Source organism: Chiloscyllium plagiosum, chromosome 6, assembly GCF_004010195.1.
Source record: "Chiloscyllium plagiosum isolate BGI_BamShark_2017 chromosome 6, ASM401019v2, whole genome shotgun sequence".
Classification (NCBI taxonomy): Eukaryota; Metazoa; Chordata; class Chondrichthyes; order Orectolobiformes; family Hemiscylliidae; genus Chiloscyllium; species Chiloscyllium plagiosum.
Window position 1 is genome coordinate 77,692,684 of NC_057715.1, and position 17,849 is coordinate 77,710,532.

At 38.6% G+C, this 17,849-nt stretch overlaps 1 protein-coding gene across 6 annotated transcripts in view; it reads right to left on the reverse strand.

Moving 5' to 3' along the window:
• Positions 1-17,849, reverse strand: part of zdhhc20b (zinc finger DHHC-type palmitoyltransferase 20b) — a 116,698-nt gene that overhangs the window by 75,399 nt on the left and 23,450 nt on the right. For all 6 annotated transcript variants that reach the window (XM_043691932.1, XM_043691931.1, XM_043691933.1 and 3 more), the window contains one exon: positions 9,142-9,236. In XM_043691932.1, the coding sequence (XP_043547867.1) occupies positions 9,142-9,236 (95 nt within the window). The remainder of the gene's footprint in view (positions 1-9,141; positions 9,237-17,849) is intronic.

The following is a 17,849-nucleotide window of genomic DNA, read 5'->3' on the forward strand; positions in this document are numbered from 1 at the left end:
TGATATCACCAAGTAGGCCAAGCAGCCAATCCCATTGAATAATTCTTACAGATAGCAAACCAGGAAATGAAAACCACTGATCTTCCTATACAAATTAATAATTTTACATTAGAATCTTAAATAAAATTATGTGCCTATCCTAAACTTTATGACAGATGAAATATCAAACTTTAAAAAATATAAAATTTGTTTTAATCATGAGTGAAACTTAAACCAAAAATCTATATATTTTTCAGCATGGGAAGCTTGCTTAGCAACGATTTTGACTCCATGAAAAACTGAGTCATGTTTAATTTAAAAGGGCTAACATTTTCAAGGATTTTCACAGTGAGACTAACAGCATAGACGTGGAAGTTCAAATCAGTAAAGGTAATCGAGAAGTCTCAGACATAGGAACTTCAACAGCTGTGGTGGAGCAGGAAATTACTGACCACAACTTCTAGAATCTATGTTAACCGCATATATGTAAAGCCGGGTCTGCTGTTCATTTCGCAGTTCAAATTATGGCAAGAACTGTATTTCATTATTACCACAACAAATGTCAAGACCATTACCATGGTTGCTTTCTCATCTTCAGGGCTACCTAATGTGTACATTGCACTACATAAACACATATATTCAGCCTGTGACCTCCTATAAAACTGAAGCATCAAATCAAGCATTCTATCTATTTGTAGCAATTGTTTTGTGGGTAAAAATAGATATATCAATCTTTGGACAAAATGGATTAATGGATAGTAGAACAAGGTTGAACAGGGGAATTTCAGTAAGGTCTAACTTAAAAAGATGTAAATATGGATGTAGGTATGCTTGCTGAGCTGGAAGGTTAATTTTCAGAAGTTTCATCACCATACTAGGTAACATTTTCAGTGAGCCTCCGGACAAAGCACTGCTGATGATTCCTGCTTTCTATTTATATGTTTGGGTTTCTTTGGGTTGGTGATGTTATTGTCTGTTCCTTTTCTCAGGGGGTGGTAAATGGTGTCCAAGGCAATGTGCTTGTTGATAGAGTTCCATTTGGAATGCCATGCTTCTAGGAATTCTCATTTACCACCATATGACCCCATTTACCACCCCCTGAGAAAAAGAACAGGAAATGACAGAGGAAATGACATCGCCAGCCCAAAGAGACCCAAATAAATAGAAAGCAGGAATAATCAGCAGTGCTTCGTCTGGAGGCTCACTGACGATTTACTTAATATGGTGATGAAACATCTGAAAATGAACCTTCCAGCTCAGCGAGCAAATCTACATCCAAAACTTCAACCTGAGCTACAAATCTTCTCAAAATCCACTAATATGTAAATATATTTCACTTTCCTTCCCTTACTTCTCAACCATTATTTTTAAACTCAAAATGCAGAAATTTAATTTATACTGCAAAATAGTGTCCTTTTCTCCCTCTTTATCTGGCTTCTCCCTCTTTATCCGGGTTTTCTATTACACTGCCCTCCACCTCTATTATGTCAGCTTATTGGCTGCATCACTATAAAATCTCCTGATTATTCTCTCTCAGGTTGTCATGAACACGTGCCATGATACCCAGCTTCCATTAATGTGACCACCACTGTGATGAGCACTAAAAATATTTTCATGCTTCTATGACTTTATAAGACACCAAATACAACTATTAAAAATTACCGACTTTTTTTTAAACAATGCCTATATTTTAGGCCAAAGTTTATTTCCAATTAGCAATTAATAGAAATGCAGGACAGAAATGAAGCATTATAAACACAAGATTAAATTATATAAAACAAGATTAAATATAGTGCATTCAAAATATGAGTTAATATACACCCACTGCAATTTTTCTGTAGCTCACTGCTTAATCATATAAACTTTTGTCAAATAATTCAATACTATCATTCTAATCTTAGAATACTAGAGTGTAGTAAAATGTGTTTTAGTGAAAACTACACTACAGTTGGGATATGGATTCCAATGCCACCTTTCCTTTGATAACTTGCTAATTTCAAAGCATCAGGAATTGCTTGCAAAGACAGGTGGATCCTCACTGCTCTGGAAGCAGAAGAATCATGAGTCACCAAGAACCAATTTTGTGCATAAATTAACAGATGGTTCAAAAACAGCAGAATCTTGAAAGGTGCTCCCTTCCCATCTGCTCAGTTAAGGAGATGAGACAGCATAAGAAATTGCAAACAGGAAAGAAACAAAACTAGAAGTAACTCAAAAGTTTATTTTCATTATGTTCAGCTTTCTACAATTCTGTATGGTATTACATGGAATTATATAACAAAGTTACATGAGTTAGTTTTACATTGCAACAGTTCATAAACTGGACTGAAATGACTGGCAAAAAGCCAGGAAACTGAATGGATCTTAATGCATGATGTCACAGGAAGATTCATTTTTCAATTTTGCAAGAAGTGCTCAGTTAGCAACAGCAGTTACTGCACAGGTACTAAAAATAGTCAAAAGGGATTCATGGAACATTGACTTTTATCTGAAGGCTTTGGAATTCAAAGGGGACAAAGAAAGCTCATGCTTCAGTTAGAGAATCTCATCACACTCCATTTGGAGTGCAGCATTCAGTTTTGGGCACACTTCAGGGATGATATTTTCTGCTTCAGAGTAGTGGTGCAGATTCACTAGAATGACACCAGTGGCAGAAGTGAAATTATCAGGACAGGTTGTCTAAACAGCTAATGAGCTTTGTGGTGCATTGGTTTTAGACAATTAAAAGGCAACCATACTTTCTGGTTGTACATTCAATTTCTTCATAGCGCTGACTAAAAATATTTCATCATTTGGTGGGCAGGGGGGTGTGATTGGGAGGGATCACCTCAGATCTTTTTTTAGCAACCTATTAATTTTCCCCAATTTACTTATCACCAAGCTTCAATTCTGAACTTCTCTATCATAGCTCATGCTATTTCTAATCCTTATTCAGAACTTCAGCTTCTTCTCCCTCAGATTTACTCTACTGAATATCTTATACACTTTCCATGGCCTTAATATTCCTCTTAAAGTAACACAATATAAGCATATTAACTCCAAGTGTTAACAGCCTACAGAATAGGGGAAATCTTACGTGCTCTCAGCAGTCTGGATGACCACATCTGCAGGAGATGTCACTGTTTTTTTTCCAATTTGAACACTGGGATTTAGAGCTTAAACATCAGCTGGATGCATTGCAGTAGCATCCACAAGGCTAAGAGTTATGTGGAGAGCACTTCTTTAAACGTGGCAATCGTGAAGCCTAAAGAAAGCGAAGTCACACTAGTCAGAAGGAGGGAGGCAGGCAGATAGGAAAGCCAGAGTACATCGCACTCAAGAACAGACTTTGTATTGGTAAATGCTGAAAGTGCAGTATCCCTGGGAGTACAGCCAGAGCCCAGTTGCACTGCTGTGAAGTTATTCATTTTGGAAGGAAAAACAAGGTGGCAGATTCCTACCTGATTGGCTGTAAATTGGGAGAGGGGAGTGTGCAGCAGGACCTGGGTGTCCTTATGCACCAGTCGCTGAATGTAAGCATACAGATGCAACAGGTGCTAAAGAAGGCAAATGGTATGTTGGCCTTCAATGCAAGAGGTTTGGAGTACAAGAGGAGGGATGTATTGTTGCAGTTAAACAGGGCCTTGGTGAGGCCACACCTAGAATATTGCGTGCAGTTTTGGTCTCCTTTTCGGAGGAAGGATTCTCTTGTTCTCGAGAGAGTGCAGCAAAGGTTTACCGGGCTGATTTCAGAGATGGCAGGACTGACATATGAGGAGCGATTGGCTAGGTTAGGATTGTGTTTGCTGGAGTTCAGATGAATGAGGGGGTCCCTCATAGAGACTGAAAAAATTCTAACTGGACCAGACAGAGTAGATGAAAGGAAGATGCACCGATGGTGGGTGTGTCCAGAACCAGGGGTCACAGTCTGAGCATTCTGGGTAGACCATTTAGGACGGAGATGAGGAGACATTTCTTCACCCAAAGAGTGGTGAACTTGTAGAATTCATTCCCACAGAAAGTAGTTGATGCCAAAACAGTGAGTGTATTCAAAAGGGTGGTAGTTACAGCAGTTGGGGCGAATGGGATCAAAGGTTATCGGGTTAGGCTATTGAGTTGGATGATCACCAATGATCATGATGAATGGCACAGCAAGCTCAAAGGGCCGAATGGCCGCCTCCTGCTCCTATCTTCTATATTTCTACATTGGTCAAGACAGGCATTTCTGCAGCTGCAGATGCAATTTGATTCCAGGATGGAATGTTGCTTTCCTGGGTCAGAGCCAAGGAGGTCACTGGACAGCTAGACATTCTGAAGGAAGAGGGTGAACAGTCAGAGATCATAGTTTACACTGGAACCAATGACATAGGTAGAAGAAAGGATGAGGTCTTGCAACAAGAATTTAGGAAGTGTAGTAGACTAAAAAGCAGGACCTCAAAAGGTTTGGAATTTCTATATTACTTCTGTGTCACACTAGTGAGTATAGGAACAGGTAGATAGGACAAGTGAAGATTAACTGAAGATTTTGAGCAGGAAGTAGGGCTTTATACTCCTTGATCACTAGATTAATTTCTGAGGAAAACAAATATAATGGCTTGAACCTGAACTGGAATGAGATCGACATCATCGCAGGGGGTTTGGTTGACGGTAGTGGAATGTAAAGTGGAGCTACAGTAGCAAGCAATGCACAGAGAACTATAGAAGAACCACCAAATCAGTCGAGAAGGCTGATAATAGTCAAGTTAAGGCAGAAAAGAACTTGGTGAGGCTGGCTGGCATTTATTTAAATGCAAGGAATTTTGCAAGTAAGGTAGATGACTTGAGGATGCTGATCAACACATAGGGAGATGACATCATTATTTTCACAGAAACATGGCTGAGGGAGGGACAAAACTAGCAGCTCATTATTCTAGGGTATAGAAACTTAAAGCAAGAGGTTGTGAGGTAGAATGTAAAACAGTGTTGCAATATTGATCAAGGAGTCAATTACTGCAGTAAAGGAGGATGATACTTAGAAGGTTTCTCAAATGAGGCCATATGGGTAGAACTTAAAAACTAAAAAGGGGTAGTCACTTTGTTGGCACTACACTATACACTGTCAAACCATCAGTGAGACACAGGAAAGCAGACATGTAGGCAAATCTCAGAAGTCTAAGTACAAAGGGTAATAAAAAAGTAAGGGATTTCAACTTTCATAATACAAACTGGGACAAGGTGTGAAAGGCTTAAAGAGAATGGAATTATCAAAATCTGTCCAGCAGAGCTTTTTATGTCAGCACATAAAGTCCTACAAGAGAGAGGGTGGTGTTGGGCCTAATTTTATGGAACAAAACTGAGCATTTTGGGGATAGCAAATATAGCTCAGAAAGATTTAATTATGGACAAGGACAAAGATACCAGAAATAAAGGTTCTGATCGGGGGAAGGTCTACTTAAAGTAAGGCAGAATCTGGTCAAAGTGGACTGGGAGGAGCTACTTACAGGAAAATCCATATCAGAGCAGTAAGGGTCATTCAAAAGGGTGATAAGTGAGAGTAAAAAGTTAATTGTGGGTTCAATAAGTCCAGACAATACATGAGATCAAAATGTCATACAGGATTTTTTAAAAGAAAATAAAGCAAGATTATGACAGATACTGGGAACTCAAAAGGTGCATGCCCTACAGGAGCACTGTACGTGTAGGGGATTGTTTAAAAAACAAATGAGGGTTAAAGAGGAGACGTAAAAACACTGACAGGTAACATTAATGAAAATCCTAAGTTAAAAATCACACATTACCAGGTTATAGTCCAACAGGTTTAATTGGAAGCACACTAGCCTTCGGAGTACCAACCACCTGACGAAGGGGCGGCGCTCCGAAAGCTAGTGGGCTTCCAATTAAACCTGTTGGACTATAACTTGGTGTCGTGTGATTTTTAACTTTGTACACCCTAGTCCAACACCAGCATCTCCAAATCATGAAAATACAAAGGTATTATGCAAATATATTACGGGCAAGAGAATAACTAGGGAAAGAATAAGACCCATGACAATTCAAAGTGGCAATTGGTATGTGGAGCCAAGAGACATAACTGAGATTTCAAATGAGTATTTTGTTCCTTTATTCATTATAGAGAGGATAATGTAGAGATAAAAATCAGGAGGGAGATTGTGACATACTTGAACAAATTAGAGAGGTTTTAATGGTTCCAGCTGGCTTTAAAAAGTGGACAAATTGCCAGATCAAGATGGGATGTATCCTAGATTACTGTGTGTGGTAAGGGAGGAGATTGCAGGGAGCACTGACATTAATTTTAAAATACTTTCTGGACACATGAAGGGTGCCAAAGGACTGTAGGACAGCTACTTTGGTACCATTATTCAAGAAAGGTGGCAGGGATAAAACAAGAAACTACAGGCTAGCAAATCTAATGTGAAACTATTAGAAAAAGTTCTGAAGGTCAGAAATAATTGCCTTATGGAGAGGCATGGATTAATCATGGATAGTCAGCATGGCTGTGTGTGAGAGAGATCATATCAACAAATTAGAACTTTGAAGTGGTTACTAGATGTGTAGATGTGGGTAGTGCAGTTGATGTAGTTCACATGTACTTCAGTAGGGCTTTAGACAAAGTCTTAGATGGCAGACTGTTTTAAGAAATTAAGTGCCCAGGGATTCTGGACAATTTGTCAAATTGGTTCCTAATTTGGCTTAGTGACAGAAAGCTGAGGGCGATGGTCAAAGTGTGTTTTTGTGACTGGAGGCAGACCCACAGAGTTTGATATTGGTTTCCTTGCTATCTGCAGTGTACATTAATGATCTAGATATGAGGAACAATTAGCAAATTCACAGATGACAAAAACTAGGGCTGTAGTGGTAGACAGCAAGGAGTAAAGCCTCAAATTACATGATGACATAGATGAACTGGTTAGATGGGCTAAACAGTGATATGTATAATTTAATCCTTAAAATTGAGAGGTGATGCATTTTGGGAGGACTAACAAGGTAAATGAGACCACATTGAATAGTAAGACCCTATGGATTAGAGAATCAGAGGGATTTTGGAGTGCACAGCCATAGATCCATGGAAGCAGCAGGACAGGTAGAGATGGTGGTTAAAAAGGCTTATGTCATACTTACCTTTAGTCAAGACATTGAATACAGGAGCAAACAGGTTATAAAAGAACCGTATATAACAGCTGGAGTGCTGTTCTGGTTGCCACACTATAGGGTGGATGTGATTATACCAGAACGCGCACAGAGGATATTCATTCACTAGAACGTTGCCTCGGTTGGAGTGATTCAGCTACGGAGAGAGACTAAATAGGCTGAGGAAATTTTCCCTAGAGTAGCAAAGGCCAAGGAGGGTAGTCAGAAATTTTCCACTTAGTTGGGTCAATCACAAAGGGGTACAATTTAAAACAAGGAGTGGGAAATTTTCTTCCACTCAGAGGGTGGTAACATGGAACTCACTGCCTAAGAGGGGAAAAGGCAGGGAACAACGACATTTAAGAGCTATTCAGATAAGCACTGGAATGCCAAAGCACATTGAGCCAGGTGCTGAAAAATAGAAATGGAATAGACACAGATGCTTGATTACTGGCATAGATACAATGGGCTTAAGGGCATTTTCTCCTGGTTGTAAAAACTCTATGACACTTAGTTACATGTAGGAAAGCAATAGTTTAATTCATTAACTCCTGACAATTCATTGCGGATCAACAAATTAAATTTTGCTACCTCAATTTTCTATTACAGCTTGGCCTTGGGAGAAAATGCTTGCAAAAGTGATTTTTACTTCAAGTAATGTTTGGTGGGTAGTGCGATGCGGATAAATGGGGTAACCAACTTGTTTGTAGAAGGCGAGTTTGACATTTTTTAAAAAATGAGACTCTCCCCATGCCCATCAAAAAACAGCTGCTAGCTTCCTACCTACCAGGTTAGCTGCTTTAGGAATATTAATCAGGTTGGCTGCTGGGTATCTTCTGCTTGAAACACTTTGCAAAGTAACCAGGACAGCCAAGTTGCCAAATAAGAACCAACTCTTTTGCCACTGCTCATGGAACCTTGACTCCAAACAGGAAATATAATCCAGAATTATAAATCAGATTCAAATATTCAGAGTAAGATAAGTCATTGTTAATGGAAAAAGTATGAGATTGGGAGAGTGATAATAGAGACATAATTAAAAATAAAATGTGTTGAATTTTTTTTAAAATCCCTGTTAAATGCTGAACAAATATAATTCCACATTTGTAAATGCAAATTTTCAAGGTCAGGATTGGAATTATAACATATCATACATTAAAGAAAAATGTATACCTGAATGTATGATACCCAACGTTATCTGTCATTTAAGTTGGTTAACCATTGCAACTTCAACTCCTACGTGATTTCAATGGTGAGTCTAATGGCAAGCCACTGTAATAACAAAGCCTATGTAGGAACAGAGTAACTCAGATGTTAACTCCTGTTTTTTTCTCCCCACTTTTTCCACATTCTGGAAAATGCTGCCTTACATACTCCACATGAATAGTGAGTTCCAATAGCTTTAGCATTATTCTCAACTCATAAAATAAACAATTATTCTGCAAAATACTCACATCCCTCAACTTACATGAGGCAGTCCTCCTTGATGAAGGAGCAGTGGTCCGAAAGCTAGAGTTTCCAAATAAACCCGTTGGACTATAACCTGGTGTCATGTGATATTTGATCTTGTTCAACCCAGTCAAACACCTCCACATCAGGACAGCATGGAGAATCACACAATCTGCAATCTGATCTCACTTTGACCAACATTCTGGTTGATCCCATAGCTCATATGAAACAATATGAATCTTCCCAATCTGTGAAAAGCCTTTAAAATGTCAGCAGTACTCAAACTTCATTGAAGGTGAAATAGAACAAGATTAAATTAGATTTAATGTACCTTCTTTAATATGTATTAATACTGAATACTCAATATCCCCAGAAAGAAACTATTTATTGGCAAATGGTTGGATCTCAGAACGAACCTTTAATGTACTGAGTTAGAATCTGCTGTAGCTTGCCATTTTTATTGATTCATAGAAAAAAAGTCAGACAGCTGCAGTTCACTTACATTCTCAGTCAACAAATTTAATAAAACAAACTAGGATTGTCCAGAACTTTCAAACAAAAATTACTCAAACTCAAACAAATGTTCTCAGACAACACAGCACTCACCTCTTTTGATGGGTTGGTTGGGGGTGTAAAAATAGTTTTCCAATAGGACCACACGAACATGACAAATGATAGATGAAATACCACAAGGTAGATAACTGAAACAAAGAAAGAATGAAAGCATTTTAAAGTTAGCAAAATGTACAATGCTCTAGTGTTCACAGTGCATTTTCCTAAACAATACCATGATACTGGAACCCACATAAGTTTTCAATGCAAGTGGTGTAGTGCGTTTGTACTAACTCTTTGTCAGACCAGTTTAAAATCAATTCCATTACTCTAGGCTTCCCTCCAGAAAATAATCTCACAATCTTTCCTTCAAAGATGCGACATTCCCTCTGGCAAAGCATTCCAACAGTGTAAAGAAATTTCTCCCAATACACCAATTTATAAAACACTATAGCAGATGATTTCTAATCAACAAATGAAACAAAATCAATGTAAAGAAATGGAGGAATTGACGAGAGACTGTCAATAAAAATTTAGTTAAAATGATGGGCTTATAATATTTATTTCACAAGAGTGAGATTGAAATGCAAAGCGATTTGGGATGGGATTTCTAAAGTGAAAGCCTGAAATGATGAAACATCTGCCAACACTGAAGGGTGAGGTGGTGGAAGAGAATACACATAGGATCAGAATTGCATAACTGAAAGATGCAGAGTGACATTTAGAACTGGGGAAGTTACAGTAACAGGTGGGGCAAAATAGTGGAGGAAACAGTAAGAGAAGCCACTAGTGAAGATATACAACCTGTATCTGGACAGAGGGGAATCCAAAATTTACAGCACAGAAGGCAGACATTCCACCCAATGCCCATTTAAATTGGCAAGTAACCATCTAGTCTAATCCAGAGCCTAGCACTTGCTCTCCAGTCTTATAGGAAACAGCACTTCAAACACATCAAACAAAATCAAAGTACTTTTTAAACAGCAGAATGTTGAGGGTTTCTGCATCTACCATACTTCCATGAAGCAAGTACCAGATTCCCACCACTCTTTTTCTTGAATCGCCTCCAAATTTGCTCCCTCCCAGCCTAAATCTATCACCTAGTTATCAACTCCTCAAAAGGAATAGTGCCTCCCTATCTACTCTTAGCCACTCAATTACATACACTTCAATTAAATCTACCCCTAAACTCTGAAAACAACCCTGGCGTACACAAATCTTTTCTCATAACTAAAATTCTCCAAATTCCACATAATTTCCCTCTGTACCCTCTCTAACACAATATATCTGCAAAATGTGGCAGCCAAAATGGTGGAATAACTGGTGTTTTATACAGTTCAAGTGTAACTCCCCAGCTCCTATACCACCTTGGCTAATAAATGCAAGTTTCCCATATGCCTTTTTAGTGACCACATCCACCTGCTCAGTCACCTTCAGGGTTATGTGTATATGCAAAGTCCTCGGAGTTATATCTTGAAGCGGTAGTGTCACAAAGTTGGATAATGGAGAATCAGCAATGAAAGTTACATTGGAAACCAGAGTGGCAGTGATTTTTTTTTGGACTTGGTACAGTTAGGAATTTGCAATCTGAAAGGTAATGGAGTGTTAGAAATTAAGTAGCACAAACTGGTGCCGTCTAAATAACCAGAGACCCAGTAGATGATCAGTAAAACGTCAGACCTCTTTAAGGCATTGGGTGGTATAGTGGCAATGTCATTGGAACAGTAATCCAGGGTCTGAGGCTTGTGTGTCAAGGCCAGGTGTATAAATCTCTCATGCCAGTTGGTGGATTTTGAATGTAATTGATAAAAGTCTAACATATAAAAATATGAAACTGGTGTTGGGAATTGTAGCCATGAAATTTCTATGTATGACTGTAAAAAAAAAACTTGTTTGGCTCATTCATGTCCACCAGAGATGAAAATCTGGCATCCATGCCTGGCATACATGTGACTCAAGACCCATAGCAGAGTGAGCCCTTTGAACTGGCCTAGCAAGCCGCTCAGTTCAAAAACATTTAGGGATGGGCAGCATGTACTGCCTACCAGTGACACCAAATGTACATGAAAAATATAAGGAAAAAGGAAATAAGGTCATCAGGAAATGCAGTTAAGCAAATCAGAGTTGAGTGGAGAGAGACTCAAAGCTTAAGTTAATAGCAAGACTGCCTACTTACAGGGCATTAGCTACAGACTGAAGGATGTTATATGCATGGTGAGGGTGACAGCAAAGAATAGCAGAAAAAATGGCAATTGCACAGCATATAGCAGTTGTACAATTTCATTTTTATTTAAGGGATATGGGCGTCGCTGACTGAATCAACATTTATTGCCCACTCCTAATTTTCCTGGAGGTGGTTGTGGCAAGCTGACATCAAGAACCACTGCTGTCCTTGGGTGTAAGGATACCCACAGCGCTGTTAGGAAGAATGTTCCCAGTGTTTCATCCAGCAACAGTGAAGGCGCAGCAATGTAACTCCAAGCCAGGATGGTGTATGGCTTGGAGAGGACCTAGCAGATGGTGGTGTTCACATGCATATGCTACTTTGTCCTTTTAGGTGGGAGAGATTGTGGATTTGGAATATGTTGTCAGAGAAGCCATGATGAATTACTGTTGTGCAGTGCAGTAGATGGTACATAAAGCTACTACCGCACAGTGGTGGTGGAGAGAGTCAATGTTGAAGGCAGTGGATGTGGTGCCAGTCAAGCAAGCTGCTTTATTCGGAATCCTGTCCAGCTCGAGTGTTGTTGAGTCCAGCTGCACTCTTCAAGACAACTGCTTCATAGAACAAGAGTCTCAAGTTGTCCAAGCAAAGTTGGAAATGACACACAGCATTTGTGAAGCTACAACTAGAGTACTGCCTGCACAGATAGGATCATCTTATTTAAAGAGGATACAACGCACACTGGATGCAACTCAGGGAAAGCTTACAAAGGCAATTCCTGGGATGAAGACAGTGTCTTATGAGGAAAGGATAAATAGGTTAGATCTGTACTCACTGGAGTTGAGAAGACTGAAAAGCAATCTTGATGTAATATACAAGGTTCTGAATGGGCTCAGGTGCGTAATGTTGAAAGGATGTTTCAACTCAACGGGAATCTAGTAGTCAGGTTCAAAACAAGGGGTCTTGTATTTAAGATAAGTTGAAGAGGAATTTATTTTCCTAAAGGTTATGAATTTTTAGGATTGCTTCTTCTAGAAAGCAAGTTCAAATCCAAGTTAGAAAGATTTTGATCTACAAAGAGAGTCAAGTCTAGTCCCATTTGCCAGCACTTGGTAGAGGTACCATCCCTCTAAAGCCTTCCTATTCATATATCCACTTAGATGCCTTTTAAATGTTGCAATTGTACCAGCCTCCACCACTTCCTCTGGCAGCTAATTCCATATATGCACCACCCTCTGCATGAAGTAGTTGCCTCTTAGGTCCCTTTTCTATCTTTCTCCTCTCACTTACACTGTCTGGTTCTGGACCCGCAACTCCACTTTCAAGAAACTATGAACCAAGGTCTCTTTGTTCAGCAACACTCCCCAGGACCTTACCATTAACTGCATAAGACCTGCCTTGATTTGCCTTTTCAAAGTGCAGCACCTCAACACTTATCTAATCTCCATCTGCTACTCCTCGGCCCTTCGACTCATCTGATCAAGATCCCGTTTGTACTCTCGGGTAATATTCTTCACTGTCCACTACACCTCCAATTTTTGGTGTCATCTGCAAATCTACTGATTATACCTCCTATGTTCACACCCAAAGCATTTATATAAATGACAAAAAACAGTGAACCCAGCACCGATCCTTGCGGCACACCACTGGTCAAAGATCTCCAGGCTGAAAAGCAACCCTCGACTACCACCTCTGTTTTACCTTTGAGCCAGTTCTGTATCCAAACAGCTAGTTCTCTCTGTATTCCATGTGATCTAATCTTACTGACCGGTCTACCATGAGGAACCTTGTTGAACACCTTACTGAAGTTCATACAGATCACATCCACCGCTCTGATCTCATCAATCTTCTTCATTACTTTTTCAACACTCAAATCAAGTTAGTGAGATGATTTCCCATGCATAAAGCCACATTGACCATCACTAATCAGTCCCTGCCTTTCCAAATACATGCAAATCCTGTCCCTCAGGATTCCCTCCAACAATTTGCCCACCACCAATGTCAGGCTCACCGTCCTCTTGTTCCCTGGCTTTCCCTTACCAACTTTCTGAAATAGTAGCATCATCAAAGCCAACCTCCAGTCTTCCAGCACCTCACCTATGGCATTTGATGATATAAATATCTCAGCAAGCAGCCCAGCAGTCACTTCCCTAGCTTCCCACAGAATTCTAAGGCACACTTGATCAGGTCCTGGGGATTTATCCACCTTTTAATTTGGAAAATCTGCTTGCTCCTAAGAGCCCACCTCTAAAGTTCCTAAAAGGAAGCAGTGAATACCATATTATAGAAATAAAACTACTAATTTGCTGATATTCTAACATAAGGCACAACTGCAACTCAGTGAGTGACTGCTTGCTTAACAGTTGTATGAGCGATGTTCCAACGTAGGATTGAGTTTATTAAATAATACTCATGGCTTTTTTTTAGGAAATGAGACATTAGTATATTCTGCTTAATTATGGTCAATGAAACACACGGGTATCATGTGGTCCTTTGTGAATGCAAATGTGTGTTAATTGAAATCAGGTCAAAAACAAAAATGCTGGAGGTTTGCTTTTCTAGCTTGGCTAATAGACTCAAATGGTGGAGGAAAATCACTTTTTATATCCTGCTATATTATGGTGAAGCCACTTTTGAGGTAAAAATCTTTTAGTCAAAGACAGTTTTGTATTTTAAATTGGCTGAGCTCTGTAATCACATTACTTTGAAATTAAGTTCTCCTAATATTTATATGATGACACGACAATCCAGGTTGTACAGTTTTAGAGTTTGAATTAATTCTTGGTAGTGTGACATGCTGGAGAACAAATGAATGTTTTTCAAAGTGAGTTTTTAAAATAACTGGTTCTAGGCAGCAGCAGATATTGTGAAGAAATAGTTCTTTTAACTGAAATACATTGATAGGCTTTGGAATTTTCTGGAATACTTTGATATTATCTCCAATGTCTAATTATTACAATCATTATGGAGGCGAAATACATATTTTCTAAGCAGCCAAAACTACTTTGGAGATGATTGCTTGTCCTCAACAAACTAGAAACCTAACAGGGAAAAGCTGTAAGGAAAAGTATATTCATACAATGATTGACATCTTGAGGAAGCCAGTCAAGGAGACAATAGAAAGCGATTTCAGTAAAATGACCATCTCCCTTATCATAAATTGGGCGTACTTGCCTAGCCAAATCAACACTGATCGTGCACTGGACTTGACAATGCTAACTATACACACGCAAAACAAATCCTCTAAAATAATTTAACTTTAGCAGAACAGTAAATATGCAAGTCTAATGGATTCATAATTGCAATTATCATTTACAATTGCTATGTCTGATCAGTCTCTTCCTCAAAATTCTTCTGAATCTTTCCCAACATGAAGGAAAGGTCTGTACAGACCAGCAACTTTGCCTGTATACGGGAGATTGCCCCAGTGAAAAATAGTGGACAATAACAATAAAGACATGTAAAATTACAAAGAAAAAGACTAGCTGTAGGTAAACATTTATGAACCATCAGTATATACACCTCAAATTAAATCTCTAATCCCCTTATAAATTCCTCATAACACACAGACATGAAGAAAGGTGTGTGTTACAGCCAGAAAAACTGGAAAGGCAGCTTAATGGATCTTGTTCACAAGGTTTAAAAGGTGATTTTTATGTTTCTCAGTATTCCTTCTCTGGATGCTTTCACTTGCTGACAGGAGGCAGACGATGACTGGTTCATAGCTATAAAGGAACTCTGACTTATTAATTCAAAGTTACAGCTTACAGCAACTGCCAAGATAAAATAAATTGGTTTTCTTCAGGCTAAAATCAGAAGTCAAAAGACTCCAGGTTATAGTGCAACAGGTTTATTGAAATCACAAGCATTTGGAGCACTGCTCCTTCATCAGGCATGTGTCACGGGCAGAAAGACTGATACATTTCACCTGATGGAGTAGCATTCTGAAAGCTTGTGATTTCAAATAAACCTGTTGGACTACAACCTGATGTCACATGACTTCTGATTTTGTCCACTCCAATCCAACACCGGCACCTCCACATCATTTCTTCAGGCTAAAAGAGTTTTTTTTAAAACTGCGCAGGATAAAGGCTGCTCCTGGGTTGGAGAAGATCTGATGGCTTCTTTCTAACTTGGTTCTCAGGTAGTTGAACAGCTTGCAGCTATGGACAATCACAGTCATTGTCAGGCAGGAAGGCATTGATGACTGGTCACTAGTCCACAGACCAATTAGCTACTTGTCAGCAGAATGTACAGTTGTACACACCCATAGCTCCAGCTTCTTTACACCTTCTCCAATGACAGCTTGAACCAGCAGTTGTGTAAACAGTAATTACAATGAATGCCAGATTAATTGCCTCTTGATGCCCTTACAGCATGAAGTGAGGAAAACAATATGCAGTTAGCTAAATGTTAATCAATCAGAGTAGACTTTGACTGACATGAACATATGCCCTTGACAAAGTTAGGCATATCTCTTCAGAGAGGTAAAACCCTCAAAAGTCCTGGGTATACACATTCAAATTGACTAGAAGTGGACAGCCAGATGCATAATAAAAGAACAATAATAGACATTTTTTAAAAAATGAAAGGACTGCAGGTGTTTAAAATCAGAAACAAAAACAGAAGTTGCTGGAAAAGCTCAAGTCTGGCAGCATCTGTGAAGTGAAATCAAAGCTAACATTTCAGGTCTGTTCCAAGGTAGAGTCATCAAACCTAAAATGCTGACTTTCTCTGCACAGATGCTGCCAGACCTGCTGAGTTTTTCCAGCAACTTCTGTTTTTGTTTCAAAAACAGACATTGGTTCTCTGATCTCTCATCCTTTCAAGTCCTTTTCCATAATCTATTGATTTACACTGGCTATATGTATCCCTTGTGCCCATGTGGCACTTGGCCTCACAGATCAAAAGAAAACACACCTGCACACTGAAATTGATCTTTAGCTATCAGTAGGTGTTGTACGACAACACCCTTCAAGTCACCAAATTTGAAATCCTATGAACAAGGATTAATATTTGTACAATGTTGAGAAATTTCTTGAGATAAATCGATCCAACTTCAAAATTGGTTAGCCCCACTACACCTAGAGTAAGCAACATGACTCAGACATTTGATAATTTTCAGCCCTGTAAGATCAAGTATTCAAAAGTATCCATGTAGCCCTATTCTCTTTGGCTCTTGTTCTCAATGAAGTATTTAAATTGTGAAATGTATATGTGGTTTAATACCTTTCAGTTATGAGTGGTGTATAGGCTTCTAACTTCAACATAATTTCACCTTTTTTAAAATCTCTCATTCAACAACTTGTTATCTACTAAATTGTTTGCCTACTGTATCCTTTGGTACTGAAGGGCAGTTCCATGGTTACATGTCTTTAACTTGATTACTAAGCCACATGAATTTTTCAACGCAAGTTATACAGTCATTGAACCCTCAAGCTGGAAGCTTGTTTCTTGAATAAAGTATCATTATATTTCAGAGAATAACTTCTTAGATATAAAATGAAAGCTCAACATTTCAAAAATAATCAGCATAATCATATCAGTCATATGCACAAAAATTAAAAAAAAAGTCTTGGTTGGTTACTAAATTATTAAACCAAGATGTTAAGGTATGAATAGTGGGAAGGTCTCAGAATTTATCACTCATTAGCCTTAAATAAGTCAGATTTGTCAGAGTGACAATGGGACTGTATGATTTGCTTCACCATTCCAAGGTTAGAGAGAGGCTAAATTAATTAAATCAATCACAATCCCAGTGCTTAATCACTTGCTGTAAGTGCAGGTGGATTGGGTTGGTCCAGTATTGATAATGATATCCGATTAAACCTGCCATTAAAAAAACAGTGATTTGGGTAAAGTACTGAAGAGATGGTATTATCCATAGCAATATATAGTACAAGTCATCTCCTCAGGAAGAAATCTCGAAGGTAAATCTGACAGAAAAATTCATAGCTCAATTAAAGACAGCATCATTTAACACAAGCACAGCTTAATTCTCTAATTAAAAAAAGTGGAAAATTCAGCATTTCTGATAGCATCTGTGGAGAGAGAAACAATACTTCTTATCCAATATGATTTCTAAAGGTAACATGCTCTCTCCACAGATGCTACCAGGCCTGCTGAGTTGCTCCAGCATTTGTAAAAACAAAATTTTAGATTTCCAGCAAATATAATGTTTTGCTTTAAAACTCTCTAATGTGTATTAACTAACATTTGATAGCATATTAGGGTTTGTGAAAATACGTGAAGCACAAGTACCCCATCATATCCTGTATGTACCTTTTCACTCAATCTTAAGGTTCTGGTATTTCAGGAATGACGGTTTACAATAAGCAGCTTTATTGGTACAAAGTAACTGACATTTATTTTAGAAACATTTTCATTCTTTCAACATGGTAATAATTGAATGTATTTTTAGAAATCTAACCCCCATTTTCATTACTCCAGAACACTTCAAGAAACCCAGAATTGTTATGGTGCAGAAAGAGCCTATATGGCTCTTTGAAACTCCACTGTGATTCTATTACAAAATACCAGTCTCCTCCCTTTTTCCTGTATCTTTGCACATCATTTCTACCCAATAACCATCCAATGC